Source organism: Biomphalaria glabrata, chromosome 1, assembly GCF_947242115.1.
Source record: "Biomphalaria glabrata chromosome 1, xgBioGlab47.1, whole genome shotgun sequence".
NCBI lineage: Eukaryota > Metazoa > Mollusca > Gastropoda > Planorbidae > Biomphalaria > Biomphalaria glabrata.
The window spans coordinates 75,545,747-75,562,638 of record NC_074711.1 but is presented as its reverse complement, the minus strand read 5'-3'; the positions used below and the strand labels follow the sequence as shown (position 1 = coordinate 75,562,638).

Here is a 16,892-nt window from a genome sequence, read left to right as displayed (position 1 = left end):
AGATCATTATATGTGTAGGCTTTTGTAAACTAAAGTGAAAGATGGTATCGTCGTCGAGTTGGAAGCGAATCTAGGTATAAGAGAAGAAGTGGTTTATGGTCGTTTAACTTTAGGGCTGGTTATAAAACCTCCAAGCCTGTATACACAAACTTCTATGTCATATACACTTTTAAAAATCAATAAACCAAACAAACGTAGGTCATTCACAGTCCGTTAGCCAAACTGCAATTCTTGCTGTGTGCTGTAAATACTTGAACACTTATTGAGAGTTCTCCAAGTTTTCTCAAACCCTGTGTAGATTTCAATGGCCTCACTGTTCTTGGTTTGAATGATTTCAATAATCTATTTTTCAATCGATCATGAAAACCCTGTCATAAATTCTTATGATATGGACTTATGTTTCTTTGTCGTTTAGGGGTTTACGATAGCGGGTGCCATTGCGGCACAGTCAACGTTCAACGTTCTCTCTGACGGGGTTTTTTTTTATTAAGAGAGGAAGACGGAAAGTCTAGTTCGTTGCATGTTTATGAAAAAGAGAATGTTGTGAATGGCTGTGCCAGTACAATGCCTTGACACGGAACAAAATGTCACCGTGTTTCGGAGAGTTGTTGCCCTTATAGCTAGATAAACTTCGCCTCGTTCAAGGTAAACGTTTGAGTTTCATGACAAATAATTAAATTCGTCATTAAATATCTTAGTCTCAATAAGTGTTTATGTTAAAATGTTGGAGACTTTACAGTGATGCTAAGCTTGCAAAATTAAGCGCCACAATAATAGTTGTAGGATATTTTTTTTTTTGTATATGCCATAAGTAAAGTGAATTAGAAAAATGTTAGATATTTCACTGACAATGATTGATAGTAATTAGCAAGAAAGATGTACTTCTCAGTTTGAAACGTATTTATTTCAATGTTTCTTATTGTAATGATAGTCACATGATATTTGTTTACCAGTTCATAGAAGTAAACATAGAAGTAAACATACAATGAAACATTCAGCTGAGTTTTTTTTTAATGTTGACATCTACATATGATTTCATTAAATGCATTTTTTCTCTCTTTTGTGTGTATATGTGTGTGTATTCGTGACTGTAAATTTAATTGTTATGGAGTATTTAATAATTTATGTGACACTGTTGATTCATAGAATGGCAGATTTTGTTTATTTGATACATGGAACACACAAATTAAAAAAAAAAAACTAATATTTTTTAACATTTTAAAGTATAAACTATTCAGACTTTCACGAGGCCTAACATTTTAAAGTATAAACTATTCCGATGTTCTCGAGGCCTAACATTTTAAAGTATAAACTATTCCGATGTTCTCGAGGCCTAACATTTTAAAGTATAAACTATTCCGATGTTCTCGAGGCCTAACATTTTAAAGTATAAACTATTCCGATGTTCTCGAGGCCTAACATTTTAAAGTATAAACTATTCCGATGTTCACGAGGCCTAACGTCCTTTACGTTGTATTACTTAACATTAAAGAACATTTTTTATGAACTAATGATACAATACACAGTGGTAGTATTTTGATGTACTAATGACTGTAGCTATCAGACAAGCTATTGTTTTGTTTTACTAATAGCTGTAGATACCAGACACATTTTTTTTTCTTAATTAAAAAGTAGCTACTTTTTATGACAAAACTAATTTTAACATTAAATAAATTATTTTTCTATTTTCATATTAAATATATCATTTTTCAGCTTTTGTTTTTAGAGTTACATATTTAGTTACGGCGCAACATTGTGGGTGAAGAATGGGGCTACCTAAAACTCAATCTTATTTCATTTTAATGTCTAAGTTTTATTTCAAATATCAGTTTGAAATTAAAGCATTTTATCTGTGGTCTTACATAAGCTTAAATATTATCTATTCCTACAAATCTATGGTCTGCCATCTCAAGATCTACATATCTTTGCTCTGCTATCTCAAAACATATATATTTGTGTTCTTCGATCTCAAGACCAACATATTTGTAGACTGTTATGTCAAGACCTAGATATATATGGTCTGCCATCTCAAGACCTAGATATTTGTTGTCTGCTTTCTTAGTCCTAGATAGATCAATTTTGGTTCTGCCACCCTAGACCAATATTTTTGTGGTCTTTTACCAGTAACAAAGATAGTCACTGTAACATGAATTGGCTATACGTTTTTACAATACCTCTGTTCAAGTCACACATTCATGGAACCTTCTGGGTGGATGAGCTCAAAAACCTGGACACGGTTCTCGAAAACGGCTCTAATGATTTTCCTAGTAATTTGAAAGCTAATGTATATCACTGGGGAAAAAAATTACTAATTGGCTGCACTGGGAGAACTCTTGTTTGATTGTTATGACTTTTCAAAGTATAATTTTTAACATAAAATCTAGATTTAAAATTTGTCATGAGGTCAAGACAATCTCTATGTTGAACATACATACGCCAGGGGGTATTCTCGCGTATATACATTAAAGAGTAAATTAAAGCATGGATTAAAGTAAAGTAAATTTTGCGCACCGTCTTCTAAGTCTGGATCTATAGTCCTAGCATTAGACATTTATTTTTATTTAATAGAATTTTTTTATTCGGGAAGGGGGGGGGGGAATAGAAGGAATAGGGCGAAGCAAAAAAAAATTCCTTTTTTATCTGCCCTTCTTATCATTTATGAAGTACAAAGTAATCGCTTGTACAAAGAGACATCCGCTTCGTGAAGGAGGAATTGTATTTAAACAAAAATATGTCACTTGTTTGTTTGTCAATTTTAAATTGAAATGTTTAATTCCACAAGTTATCTCGCAAGTAACTTAAGTTACTAAGTGAGTGGGCTAAAACATAAAAGATAAAGATAAGAAGATTGTTGACAAGTGCTAAGACGAACACTCCAGAAAGTAAAATCCTTAAGTTCCTTAGAAGCTAAGTCTGCGTTCAAAAAGAAAACAAAAATCAAATATTTGATCAGAGCTCTCCAGGCTGGCTTATCTCTTGAAATACATATATATCTTAATGCTGGTATTGATTTCGTTTCGCTTCTTTTCTTTTAACTGTCCTAGTTTTGCAGCGGCTCGTGTTTTAACTGACAAGTTGAACTATTAGGTGTAAGATTAGTTTGAGAAGAGCAGCACTCTCTAGTGTGAGGAGATGGAAAGCTTTAAGCTCGGATCTCACAAAACATTATGTTGCAATCACTAGCTCTAGAGCTGGCACACATTTCTCACATCGGCTCAGAATTACTATTTTCTTGATCAAATTGTAAAGATCTACTATCACGTCTTGGGAGATCAAGTGCTTCTTGTGTTAAGCGCTACCGCGGTGTCGGATGAAAACAAACCCAAATGGAGGTAACACTGAATGAAACCGATAGCACCGGTGAAAGGCCGAACAATCAATAAAGGTAGTCGACTCTGGTGTTGAACATTAAACACGTTTAATAATCATGAAGGGAACCGTCGAATGTCATCTACTTCTAACCGTTTATAAAATGCTCCTTCTTTCTAAGTTGTTAAGAAAGCGTCTTGTTTCTGTCCGACTTCTATTTCGTTATAAGTCTTTTTGTCTTTTCTGTCTTTTTAAAGATCTCTGACGTCATTGTCACTAAGTAAAAACTTTCCCCCTATTTCCGAAACAAATCGGGCCATAACACTTGGTATCATTCTTATTTTTCCTAATGTAGGCCTACGTTCTAGAAATAGACTCAGCTTCTTATCAGGCCAGTGGTCAACAATGTGTGTACTGAGATGAAAAATATGTGGCTTGACCATCGTAGTTCAAAAACAAGAGAAGACAAAAAGATTTCTCGAAGTTTCCCAAAAAAGAAAAAGTGATACCGAACAAACAAACAAGTTAAAGGAATTCTTCTAAAAAAAAAAACAAAACAAATTGATTAATAAATAAAATATTTTTAAGGAGATTGTCATTTGACTTTTAAGTTTCAGACTTTCTATCAGAAAGAAAGATTTTTACGACAGAGCCTAAATCTCTTTTAAGTCATGGGGTGGTAGCAGGCAAGATTCAAGCGCAGGACCATCACTGGGGTGGCGGCGGCCAGGATTCTAGCCCAGGACCATCATTGGGGGGGGGGGGGGGAGGCATGACGAAGTTCCGGTGCAAATGTCATCTTTGTATTCGTTCGGTAGACAATTTTCAGTATAGCAGAATTTGATCTCTACAACGTTTTGTGTAATCGTCTGCTGGTAATCCAAACAGAATTAAATATTCAACCCAATGAGATTTATTAACTTCGCATTGAAATGTTCAATGGTTTATTTTGAAATACATTGAAACTGAATTCATTTCTTATCAACAGGGAAAAGTTATCCAATGATGGATCAAGAGAACTACGTGTGGATAACAAGTGGACGATTGCGTAATCCACACGGATCACGTGACTTGTCTGAAGCTTCTAGGAGCCACAACGTCAGACAGAGCGTCTCACATCGGCACAGGCGCATCAACCGGAATTTGAGAACCATCAGCTCTGACGACCTGTTTCAGAACCACCGTCCGCCCGCCTACATTGACCACTACGGTAATGTCATCCCGGGTAGGGAGGTAACTTCAAACAGCGACTCCGATGGAAAAGAAAGCCGCTTGCTGCCAGTGGATTCTTTTTCAAAACTTCCACTCAGGAGCCAGACTTCATTGCAGACACAAAGCGAGCCTGGACTTGACAGGAACAAGCACCGAGCCGTCGCGTTTTCTTCTGGGAGGCCAGCGACATCCAGTGATCACTGTTCAGATTACAGCATGCCAGACATAACAAACAACAACCAAAAAACAAGTCAAATAGTGCTGAGAAACTACACTCCGTTGTCACAGCGAGTAGAATCAGCATTTTTGTCCTCAGGCTCTAGACCTAAGACATCCATCTCAAGAGCCCGAAGTCGAGGGAGTGTTCGCCAAGAGGAGATGTTGCCTGGAGTACACGAAACTGAAAGCAAGAATGAAGATGTTGATATGTCCACACCAATAACCTTAGATTTGCCTACAACCAGAAAGACAATTATTCGTCCAATTACTGCAGTCTACAACACTGTCAAAGCCAAAAGGTAGAGCGTTTATTTAATTTATAGTTTATAGCAACTCTGTACAATTTGTACACGTTATTTCTTCCACACTCAATCTCGGATCAAGTTGAAACTTTCTACAATTATTTATTTTAACTAACAAAACATGAATCAATAAAAAAAATTAAACAATTAGTTTAATTAGTGGTTATTAATTATTTTGTTTGGTACTGAATAAAGGAAAGATATACTTCTTATTTAGAGATGTGGATTAGTCCCCTTATCACGAATTGTACAGGTTTTTTCCTCCCACTTCCAGTCCTCGAATCAAGTTGAACTTTCGCATAATTATTCAGTTGATGACAATACATCAGTCAATAAAATTAAATTAACCAATTAGTTCATCTGCTAGTGGTAATAAATTATTTTTTAAAATAAAAAGGGGAGCTTATTCATGCAGTATTGATATATATATATATATATATATATATATATATATATATATATATATATATATATATATATATATATATATATATATATATATAGTAGTAGTTTCTGAGGTTCTTCCCCTTAGAGAAGCTATGTTTTATAACATATTCTGCTTGTTTTTCCCTGTGTACTTTTGATTTAGAACTTTAACAGTTCTCTCCTTCATTGTTTGCTTTCAATGTGATTTTTTTTAAAATCAAAGCAATGCAATGCCCTCATGTATGTATGTGTGTATGTGTGTCCTTATGCAGTGAATTGCTCAACAAACAAATTTACCACAACAGAAGAAAAACTTTCTTGTTCGAAGTCTGTCAAAACTAATTCAAAATGAAACCAAAATATTAGTTTAGCCTAGATACAATATTCCATAACAGTACGACACGTATGTAATAACAAGATTTTAAAAATACTGTATGTTATGCCTTACTAAGTCTAGGTATTATTGTCTATTTTATGTTCCTGGTATTCCTTCAGATTTGAAGATCATTACATCCTAGCCCAGACCTCCCACAAGATGGCGGCGGATAGAGGTGGGTTAGGGTTCTAGAGTGGAGCCATCGATACTACATTGCAAGACGCATATCACGTGACTAGCTAGAGATCTCGCATGATCGCTTAATAATTATATCGGTGAAATGTACATTTTGTTCATTTCCTTCTATTTCAACTTTAGGTTTTTGGAGGAAAGACTTAAGACAATATATCGTCAGAGACGTGCAACGTCTGCCGTCAGCAGGATTCAAAACTGGCGGTATTCTACTGGACGCCAACCGAGTTCGTCTGCAACCGATCGTTTCCAAAACTCATGTGAAGGACTGACCCCCAGACGTGTGAGTACTAATTTCATCAGTTTCCAGACACTCATTTTTTTTACATGACAATTATTTCCCTTTTTCTGATTACTGACGTAATATAATATGATTAAATGCCAGACATCAATTTTTTACCAGACGTTTTTGCGGCTTTATCGGTTTGTATAAACTACGTGGATAGTGTAATTAAAAAATGATTTTAATTATTTCATCAAAACTAAATGTAATGGTGTGGAGTGAGTCGTGAAATCAATACGCGAAGAAAAGAAATAAATTGTGTAGGAGTGATTTTTTTTTGTATGTATCTCTGATTGAAGTTAAATGATTTTGATACAATCTATACATGGTAGAGATACATTATATATGGACAAACCAAATGCGTTTTACTTGATAGTTTTTAAGGCTAAGTTGACACCTTGTTTGTTGTGTATAATCAGCTGTATGGAGTATTCTATGGTGTGCCTTCAACTATATTACACCTTAGTGTTCTATATCTTTCCCGTATCAAGATGGACAAACTATATACATCATCACATACATCCAACTCGATGGACAAACTATATACATGATCACATACATCCAACTCGATGGACAAACTATATACATCATCACATACATCCAACTCGATGGGCAAACTATATACATCATCACATACATCCAACTCGATGGACAAACTATATACATCATCACATACATCCAACTCGATGGACAAACTATATACATCATCACATACATCCAACTCGATGGACAAACTATATACATCATCACATACATCTAACTCGATGGACAAACTATATACATGATCACATACATCCAACTCGATGGGCAAACTATATACATCATCACATACATCCAACTCGATGGACAAACTATATACATCATCACATACATCCAACTCGATGGGCAAACTATATACATAAAAAGCACTGTAATAACATTTGGATATGGCAGTAATTCAATCATGATTGAAGATCTTAATTGCAACTTCGCTTTATCCCTTTACCCTCTTCTTCCCCTCCTCCTTGTGCCACACTGAACTTTTTCCTGCCACCATTAAAGTAGCCTCCGTGGGTCTAAGTTTCAAGGGAGATAATGGTTGAAATAAAATCAGTTCATAGTAGAAATGATATTGCCATGGGCCAAGTTCTATTCAAAATGACGCCTCTGCGATCCAGGCCTGCACGAAGTCTATCGATATTTTCAATCCCTACTGGTAATGATGTCACCCCCTGGCTCCTTGGGCTGACACGTTTATTAATACTATTGTCTTGTATGGATAGAAAAGCAAGCAATTAATGGAGTCGCAACACCAAACCAATCAAGGAAGCCAATTTATAGCCTCGCTATCGTGTTTGCTGTTGTAAATTTGATGTGTCACGAACAACGTCACAGAATCAACATTGTCACAGAATCAACACTGTCATTCAGTATCTCTTGTATCAAGTTGAGCAATGGATTGTAGAGAAGGAGCCAACTATTTATCCCCAGTACAAGCAAACAAAAAGTTTCCAAAAACGATTTGTAAATGTCTATACCATAAAAAAATATATAAATAACAGTGGAAATTGTTTTCCTTGTTTCATCCATGATAGCGTGCTCTCCTTAACATGTGCATGTGGCGTAGGGGACATCAACAACCACGCGCCATTTCAGCAGCTCTTGACCTTTCTATGTCATCGAGTGTTCCGTCTGTTTATTTGGTTTTTATTTTACATATTTTGAAAGTTCCCTCCAGATTTTTTTTTACATAATTCGAATCTTCCTTCAAAATTGAAGATTATCTCATCTTAGCACCAGGGCGGGGTATGGTGGCGGCCCATTGAGACGAGAGCCCAGAGCGGACATCACATGACCAGACAACCATCTTCTTTGCTCTGCTCTACCTTGAAATCGTTGCTTTCTTATGGTGCTCATTTTAAAGCTGTCTTGGCCCATTGCAGGGTTGTCTTGGCCCATAGCAGGGTTGTCTTGGCCCATAGCAGGGTTGTCTTTGCCCATTGCCATGGCTGAGTGGTTGAGCGCTTGGCTTCCGAACCTGGGGTCCTCTGTTCGAATCTCGGTGAAGATTTGGATTTTGCATTTCAGAATTTTTAGGGAGCCCCTGAGTCCACCCAACTTAAATGGGTACCTGACTTAAGTTGAGGAAAGTAAAGGCGGTTGGTCGTTGTGCTGCCCACATGAAACCCTGCACTTTAACCATTGGCCAAAGAAACAGAATCTTCTGCCTTATAGACCGCATGGTCTGAAAGGGGAACGTTACTTGTTTTTAACTAGGCCCATTGAAGGGTTGTCTATGCCCATTGCAGGGTTGTCTATGCCCATTGCAGGGTTGTCTATGCCCATTGCAGGATTGTCTTGGCCCATTGCAGGGTTGTCTTGGTCCATTGCAGGGTTGTCTTGGTCCATTGCAGGGTTGTCTATGCGCATTGCAGGGTTGTCTTGGTCCATTGCAGGGTTGTCTATGCGCATTGCAGGGTTGTCTTGGTCCATTGCAGGGTTGTCTATGCGCATTGCAGGGTTGTCTTGTCATATTGCTTCTGTTGGTTCTTGTCTTACCTGACTTTTGCGTCTCTGACAGTCGGCGACTGGCCAGTGGGCATGCTTTCATTATTTTAGTTCATCAAGATGCCGATAATGTTTAGGTTCAAGGAATTTTACTATTTGAAAGAACAAAGTAATTTATAAACTTTCAAGCACTATTTCTTTGACATTGCTGGCTTTCCAATAATCAGTTGGCTTCAATTATTCAAATATATTGTACATTTATAGTGGCTTTATTTTGTGAGATCTCTTAAATGGAATTATATAATCTTCAAACAAAACGACATAGTTTTCTTACACCAGAATTTGCCTTATAGAAAGAAACTAAGCAGTTTTAAAGAATGTCTTTAAAATTTAAATTTTTGTGTAGCGTTTAATTTCTATTATTCATTTCCTGGGGAAATAGAAAGAAAAGGGGGGGGGGGCATATTGAAAAGACCTGACCAAATAACATCCAGCAGGCATTAATTGGTATACTGAATGCCTGGTTTTAGACATCGAAAGTAAACATTGGGTCGATCGAGTAACACCGCAAGCTGGAAACGTCACCCTTGACCTTGACTTTACGCCTTGCACATCGTGCATTGAATAATTATGGGAAAGTTTTTTTAAAAACCGGCTAGTTTATGGAAGGGAAAGAACCGCGTAGCTAATGCTTTATCTTTCAATACTTCAATAGTTATCTCCTTTATAGATACAAACAAAACTACCACTTATTTATTAACTAATCTTTTTTTTTAATTAAATGATTCGTGTGTTGTCATCGAAAATTGAAAATTATGCAACGTTTTAACTTGATCCGAGAATATGAAGTGGGAGAAATGACGTGTACAAGAGTTGTACCAGACAGAGGGAGTTGATATATGCTTTATAAAAAAAGATAGTTGACAAAAGTGGCTAGGAAGCTCCTACCAAAGTTTTTCAAAGTGAACAAGTCAGGAGAGTAGATGACCTAAAGTGTTTTTTCACCAACGTTTTGTTTGTGTTTGTGTTTGTGTTTAAAAGATACTTTCTTTAAACAACGTATACAGGAGTCACTAGTGATTGTTAGATTTTCAAATAAGGAAACATTTATTACCCCGTCACATCCCCCCGTCTTTTTCAAGAAAGACTCGTGGTTCTGCATATGTTATATAGGGCCTACATCTACTAGACTAAGAAGATGATGCGTAAAATGTTCCTGAATATTAATTTATTAAACTCTTCAATGAATAATATCTACATGAGGAAATACCCAAAGATTTGGTTGGAATAGAAAGTAGAAGTCTTGAAATTCATTGAATTTGACAAGTTATAAGAATGCAGAAACATCACGTGACCAATCCGAAACATGTCAAACAACAAAACTTAAGTTTAGATTAGTAAACTTAACCGTTAATTGAAACATTAACTATAGTAACTTTTGCACTATTTTTAAAGTCAATACTGTTAGATTTTAAGTCTGCATTTTCCTCCCAGTTTACAGGTTAAAGGTATTTGCTTAGATTTGTCTATGCCATTACAAAGACAGGGAGTTGGTAAAGAAACGTTTACAAAAGTTCGCGGCAATACAAATTGGAATGAAATCAAAAGAAAGAGAAAATCTGAAACAAAGAACTAACAATTGAATTGTGTGATGTTTTTATCAGCGATCGTTTTATCTCATTTCTTAAGGGGGGGGGGGAAGATTTAAAGACTGTTTCTCAGTACGGAAATCTGTGCTAATCTTTCAAACATTTTCTGGCTTCAGAGTGTCGTCTGCTCCGTTTCCTGTTTACTTGGAGCGCAAGTAAGGAACACGGAATAAACAATGGCGGCAGGAGACGTCTGCTCTTAGAATTGTTGTGGGTTAATTTAAAAGAAATGAGTAGTGTTTTTATTGGGTCTTATCCCAAAGTAATTTCCTGTTTTGTTTATAGTTGTGTTAATATTTTTAAAATCTTGCTTTTTTTTTAAACCCTTAAAGTGCTGAGCTGTTTAACAAAAAGGGCATAAAAATGGAATTACAATTCTGATGATTAGGGGCTAAACTACCACACGCGTTTTAAGGGTCAACTGTTTTTTTTTTTAAATACTATGATAACAGAAATTAACAAAAGTGTGCTATTTGTTAACATTGATTTGAAAGAGAAACAAGAGCAAAAATAAATGGAGGAGCCCTGCTGCTTGTAGTTTCATGTAAGGAACAATGCAGCAAGATTTATTTGATTATTGCGGTTTGTGCTTGTCGGTGCGTAGATTATGGCATTCTAGCACCAATGTGTATTAAGTGCACTATTTTTGAACGCACTTTCTTTTTGTTGCCTTGCTTGTAAGTTAATGGAGTGTTTTTGTTCTGCTGGTGTAACGTTTGTTGAGATTCTTCTGTGTTCCCCTGTTTAGGGTGAGTATCTAAGGCATAACTGCGTTTCGCAGTTGTTTCGATGCCATAGTGATAGTCTACTAGACCTTTCTAGTTTGTCTTTACTTTGTCTTTACAGGGAGTTAGCTTGGGATTGGAAGTCTACGCTGGTGACTAAAGACAGCAGTGTCAGAGTGTGTTGTGTTTTCGAACATTAATGTGTACGTTGTGGGACAGCAAGGGGTAGAATTATTATTTAATTAATAAATTCAAAGCATTAAAATGTTCCAAATTCAATGTCATTACTCCATTAGTTTGTCATCATACTTATATTTATATCATTAAATATTTACATTGTTACCAGTGAGTCATTTATTTATTGTAAGCACGAAGGTGCCTGGTTAAATGTCAGGGGCCCGGGCAAACGAGCTAAGGCCTTAACATAACCCTGACAGTGCTTTAAAAACTAGCCTGTCGGGAAAATGAAAAATATTCCCATAGTGCCACCGGATTAAAGATTGTAACTCTCACAGTATAGACTATTATTTGAGACTGTTCCTGTGATCTTCTGAACTGGTAAACTATGAAGTAGATAAGGTTCCTGTCACAATAGAAGTGGGAATCAAAAGTGAAGGTATGGAAGAAATCCAACTCTATAAGCTTCCTAGTGCCCAGCTTTGCACATAAATTCACAGTTAACAATGGGCCCAAAGATTTCAGGTGCCCCTAACCTTGGAAAAGGGTGTAACATAATTAACTTGTTGTAGCCTTCTAGAAACAATAGACAACTATTGTAGACCGTCAACATCAAAGTAAGCTCATGAATATGTTGTCACACACACAGATATATACGCACACACACACACTCACTCAGGCTTACTCACGAATACAGTTCATTATTTGAAATACTTTTTTACTTTGTAAAAGTCAATGAAAATAAAGCATATTAATGAAAAGAAAAGAAAATGCCGACCACGTCCTCCAAAACTGCTCTCTCTACCAAGAGGCCCGTATAAGACATTGGCCCCAAATCACCTCAATAGAAAGAAAACTATATGGAGAGCTCCCTGATTTGGAAACCACTGCGCAGTTCATCTAATGTATTGGTCTAGTCATATGAACACTCCAACATAACAATGAGAACGATGAAGAAGAAGAAGAAATGAAAATTAATCTTATCATAGATGTGTCTACACTTGTCTTAAGTCTGCTCTATATTTTATTTTTTAAATCTTGTTTTAGCTTGTCTTTGTCTTAGTCTTGTCTTAGTCTTGTCTTTGTCTTAACTTGGTCTTGTCTTAGTCTTGTCTTAGTCTTAGTCTTAGTCTTAGTCTTGTCTTGGTCTTGTCTTAGTCTTGTCTTAGTCTTGTCTTGTCTTGTCTTAGTCTTGTCTTTGTCTTGTCTTGGTCTTGTCTTAGTCTAAAGTGAATGTATTCCACAGCTTTTGGCCAAGTTTCGACAAGTTGGCAGGCTGGCTATCTACTTCCGGCGTATCATGCAGGACATCACGAGCAACACGTGCAGCACTACCCAGCGGTCAGCCACCGAGCTGCAGTGGATGGCTGTTTACTCGGAGAACCACGACGAGAGTCTGGCCTTCAATAAACATCTCTATTCAAGGGACAGGGTGAGCAAAATACTGAGTACTTTGAAGTAAGGGATGTTACTGAGTACTTTAAGTAAGGGATGTTACTGAGCACTTTAAGTATGGGATCTTACCGAGCACTTTAATTAAGGGATGTTACTGGGCACTTTGAAGTAAAGTATGTTACTGAGCACTTTAATTAAGGGATGTTACTGAGTACTTTGAAGTAAGGGATGTTACAGAGTACTTTAAGTAAGGGATGTTACTGAGCACTTTAAGTAAGGGATGTTACTGAGCACTTTAAGTATGGTATGTTACCGAGCACTTTAAGTAAGGTAAGTTACTGAGCACTTTAAGTAAGGGTTGTTACTGAGCACTTTAAGTAAGGGATATTACTGAGCACTTTAAGTAAGGTATGTTTCTGCGTACTTTAAGTAAGGCATGTTACTGCGTACTTTTAAGTAAGGCATATTACTTCGTACTTTTTAGCAAGATATGTTACTGATTACCATAAAGTACGATATGTTACTGCGTAATTTTAAATAAGATAATGTACTGCGTACTTTTAAATAAGGTATGTTACTGCATACTGTAAAGTATGGTATGTTGCTGCATATTTTTAAGAGAGGTATGTTACTGAGTACTTTTAAGTAAGATATGTTACTGCGTACTTTAAAGTAAGATATTTTACTTTTTACTTTAAAAAAGATATGTTGCTGCGTACTTGAAAACAAATTATGTTACTGCGTACTTTGAAATAAGAAATGTTTATTCGAAAAAGTGACAACAAAGTTTGAAAGGTTCCAACATGTTGACACTTGATCTTGAAATCTACTTTTCCTTGTCCAACATTGACTTAGAGTACGTAGATGAATGTCCTTGTCCAACATTGACTTAGAGTACGTAGATGAATGTCCTTGTCCAACATTGACTTCGAGTACGTAGATGAATGTGTCCTTGTCCAACATTGACTTCGAGTACGTAGATGAATGTCCTTGTCCGCCGGGATGTCTATCTTCATTGTCTTTTCGTCCTCTACGCCAGTCCTAGTTTGATGATTCATTCAGAAGTAAAAATAAACCACAACCACGTCAATAATAATGATTAATTATTAATTGTGAAATTTAAAAAGTTTTTCATTGAATTAAAAACATTTCATCAAATGTGTCATGGCGTTTGCATTGTTGACATTTAAAGCAAAATATAAACAGCAGAAATTAGTCTACACCTATACGTAACTGGAAATCCTATAAACAGTCTTTCCAGCGCATTGAACAAAACCTTCGGTGTTTCCGGGGGAAAAAAGTGTAAGGCGAGTAGATTTTAAATTTAAATGCAAAAAAAAAAAGAAAGAGAGAAATGGTGGCAGCTACCATGGCAACCGAGTAAACAATATATGAGAACTTTATTTTTTTTATATGTCCGGCTAATGTCAAACATGTCCGTTCAAAGATACAACTTGTGGGTGTGAGTTGGCGCTAGTCTTTTAAGCTGTTGCTAATCGGATAAGTGGTAGTCTCCTTGTTATCTTTTTTATCTCTTTTAAAAGCTGTTATCTACTCCGATAATAAACTCGTGTATGGTTTTTGTTTGATTGTTAACTTACTTATAAGGGTTAGCTATAATACTTAACATACGTGTTAGTTATAATACTTGACAGTTATAATAATAATAATAAAGCTTAACATGTGCATTATTGCTGAATGGTAAAGCGCTTGGTTTTCGAGCCGAGATGTCCCGGGTTTGCTTCCACGAAAATCTGTCACTGGCAATGTCTGAAGCCTCTTCCCACCTGCTCTGTGGACCTGCATGAAAGTGTGGTGCCAAGTTGTACTAGGGTGTCACTGTTTGCGCTTTCCTCGTAATGAAAAATAGGATTTTGAATTTCGGAATTTTTTAGAACGCCCCTGAGTCCACCCAACTCTAATGGGCACCTAACTTTAGTTGTGGTAAGTAAAGGCGGTTGGTCATACTCGTTCTTGCCACATGACACCCTCGCTAACCGTTGGCAATCGAAACAGACGATCTTTACATCATCTACCCTATAGACTATAGATACTAGACCGCGAGGTCGGAATGGGGAACATTGCTTTTTACTTTTGTAATATTTAACATTCTATAAGCTTATTTAACATTCTATAAGTTTTAGCTATACTATTTAACTGTGTAATTCTGATACAACCACTTTGTACTTTCGTGTTCTATAAATATTGTAAAGAATTTATCATCGTTGTGTGGCTGATTAGGAGACCTCACAGTAAGAATATCAATTGCCGATTTATGACTGTACCTATTATGAGCTTCAATCAACGCCATTATGTTTTGATGGGACTATAAGTAAAAAAAAGGGAGGGGGGGAGGGGAAATCAATATCTCGCTTTAAGATTACATAGACATGTTTGTTTTTTCTTTCTTGAAGAAGTGTAATCTAATTTCAATTCAAAAGAGCTCCCTCGCTGCCGACACCGAGTTCTCGCCCCTTGGGATTGTATTCATGTTTCCTGTTGTATCGGTCGCTTGTAAAGGAAGGCTAGAACAATGGCTTGACGCCCGCAAAGCTTTGCTCCCCGTAGTAGAATGTTTTCTATAAGGAGTGAAATATTACAGCAACGTCTGATTTATTGCACACAGAGACGGGGATTAGATTGCATTAAGGACAATTGATCCTCTGAGAGCTCGTCTCTATCAAGCAGATCTCAGATGGTCTGATCACGTACACTTTAAGAGACAGTTTTCAGAGTACGTTTTTCTCTCCAACACCAGAATAAATTTTTTTTTTAGTGATCTTGTTCCTTGGACTTACAGTCGGACAAAGGCAACCCGTTGATTACGGTTCCTTGTTCAAGAAGGGAAGAGGAAGCGTTTTTAATTATCCTTGAAAAAAAAAGTTTTTAATTATTGTTTTTTTGCACCAAGTGCGTTCTTATATCTGATAAGCTGTGCAGAGAGTGTTCTTGTACTCTTGTACTAAGATTTGGACTTCAGATTGTTTCTTTTATGTTCTTTTTACAGATCTAAAAATTATTTAAAACCAGCGCTGTCACTGTGTCATCTAAAACCCTCTTCTTCATGATTTTAACATTTGACCATCACAAAGAAGATAGAAGACACTGATAAAAACAAATTGATACAAAAACTCTTTTGTTCTTTTAGCAATTAAATCGTTGAACAAACTGTCACTTACTGATGTAAATTTCGCATGTCATGTTAAAGAGAAACTGAGGTATGGACGTATATCTTGTGTGCCGTTGTGCAAATGTTTGCTCTAATCATGTATTGCATTTTGTAATGCACGATTGTAAAATTGCAATTGTAAATTATAAAATAACCTCAAGGATAACAAAGATTATTATTATTAATATTATTATATCTTAATCTCCATTACTAATAAGATTTAGTGATTCATACATTATTAGATTACATAATATAATCATGCATTGTTCTCTGTGTTCAGGTCAGTACTCATGTACCGGACTGGGCGTTAAGCATATTTAACTTACCGCCGGAAGAACGCACTGAGCAGCACTGCAGACGTCTGCACGCTCTGCTCAGAGGATTGAGAAGCTTCGACAAGTTCACGGAAGAAATGCAGATGTCGTTATGCAGGGCGTTCACACTGGAGAGGTTCGATTCTTTATTTGTCTTTGATTCAATCATCTCACGATGTGGGGACATGACACTTCTTAGTCCATTACTATTTATAGCTAAAAGTCACGTAGTAATTAAGGGTCATTGGGTCAAGTTGAAAGTTGTTGTTTTTTTATTGTATAAACAACAAATAGCATGTGTACATTTCTAGAAACAACTGTAATTTTCCAAAATAACTACAAAAAAATGCAAAGTGGTTTAAAAATAAGCTGGATTCATTAGAAAAGCTAATTCTAGGAGGTATATATATATATATATAAGAGAAGACAATAAGCCGGATAAGTCAACAAGTTTCAAGCTTCATGTTGAGTCTACTTTTGTGAATCTATTATTGAAATAAACTTATATTGTGAGTTAATAATGTGCTCAGTATTTTGATAATTTCACCTTGCAGAACTAAATTGTTTGATTTGGTAAAGAGGAAAACTGTTAATTCATTAACTAAATAAGGTATCCCAGCATACATTGAGGTTTGGGTTATCGGATTTCCGATTTCA

The 16,892-nt window shown here is 36.2% G+C and overlaps 1 protein-coding gene and 1 long non-coding RNA gene across 2 annotated transcripts in view; both read left to right on the top strand.

Moving 5' to 3' along the window:
• Nucleotides 1-318: 318 nt before the first annotated feature.
• Nucleotides 319-16,892, top strand: part of LOC106072610 (uncharacterized) — a 32,050-nt gene continuing 15,476 nt past the window's right edge. Inside the window, exons 1-5 of the mRNA XM_013233001.2 lie at nucleotides 319-645; nucleotides 4,298-5,039; nucleotides 6,163-6,319; nucleotides 12,604-12,789; nucleotides 16,202-16,371. Coding sequence (XP_013088455.2) covers nucleotides 4,312-5,039; nucleotides 6,163-6,319; nucleotides 12,604-12,789; nucleotides 16,202-16,371 — 1,241 coding nt within the window. The 5' untranslated portion in view covers nucleotides 319-645; nucleotides 4,298-4,311. The remainder of the gene's footprint in view (nucleotides 646-4,297; nucleotides 5,040-6,162; nucleotides 6,320-12,603; nucleotides 12,790-16,201; nucleotides 16,372-16,892) is intronic.
• Nucleotides 11,053-11,522, top strand: LOC129923498 (uncharacterized). Its single transcript, XR_008775463.1, has 2 exons — nucleotides 11,053-11,204; nucleotides 11,302-11,522. It is a non-coding gene; the product is annotated as an uncharacterized LOC129923498 (long non-coding RNA).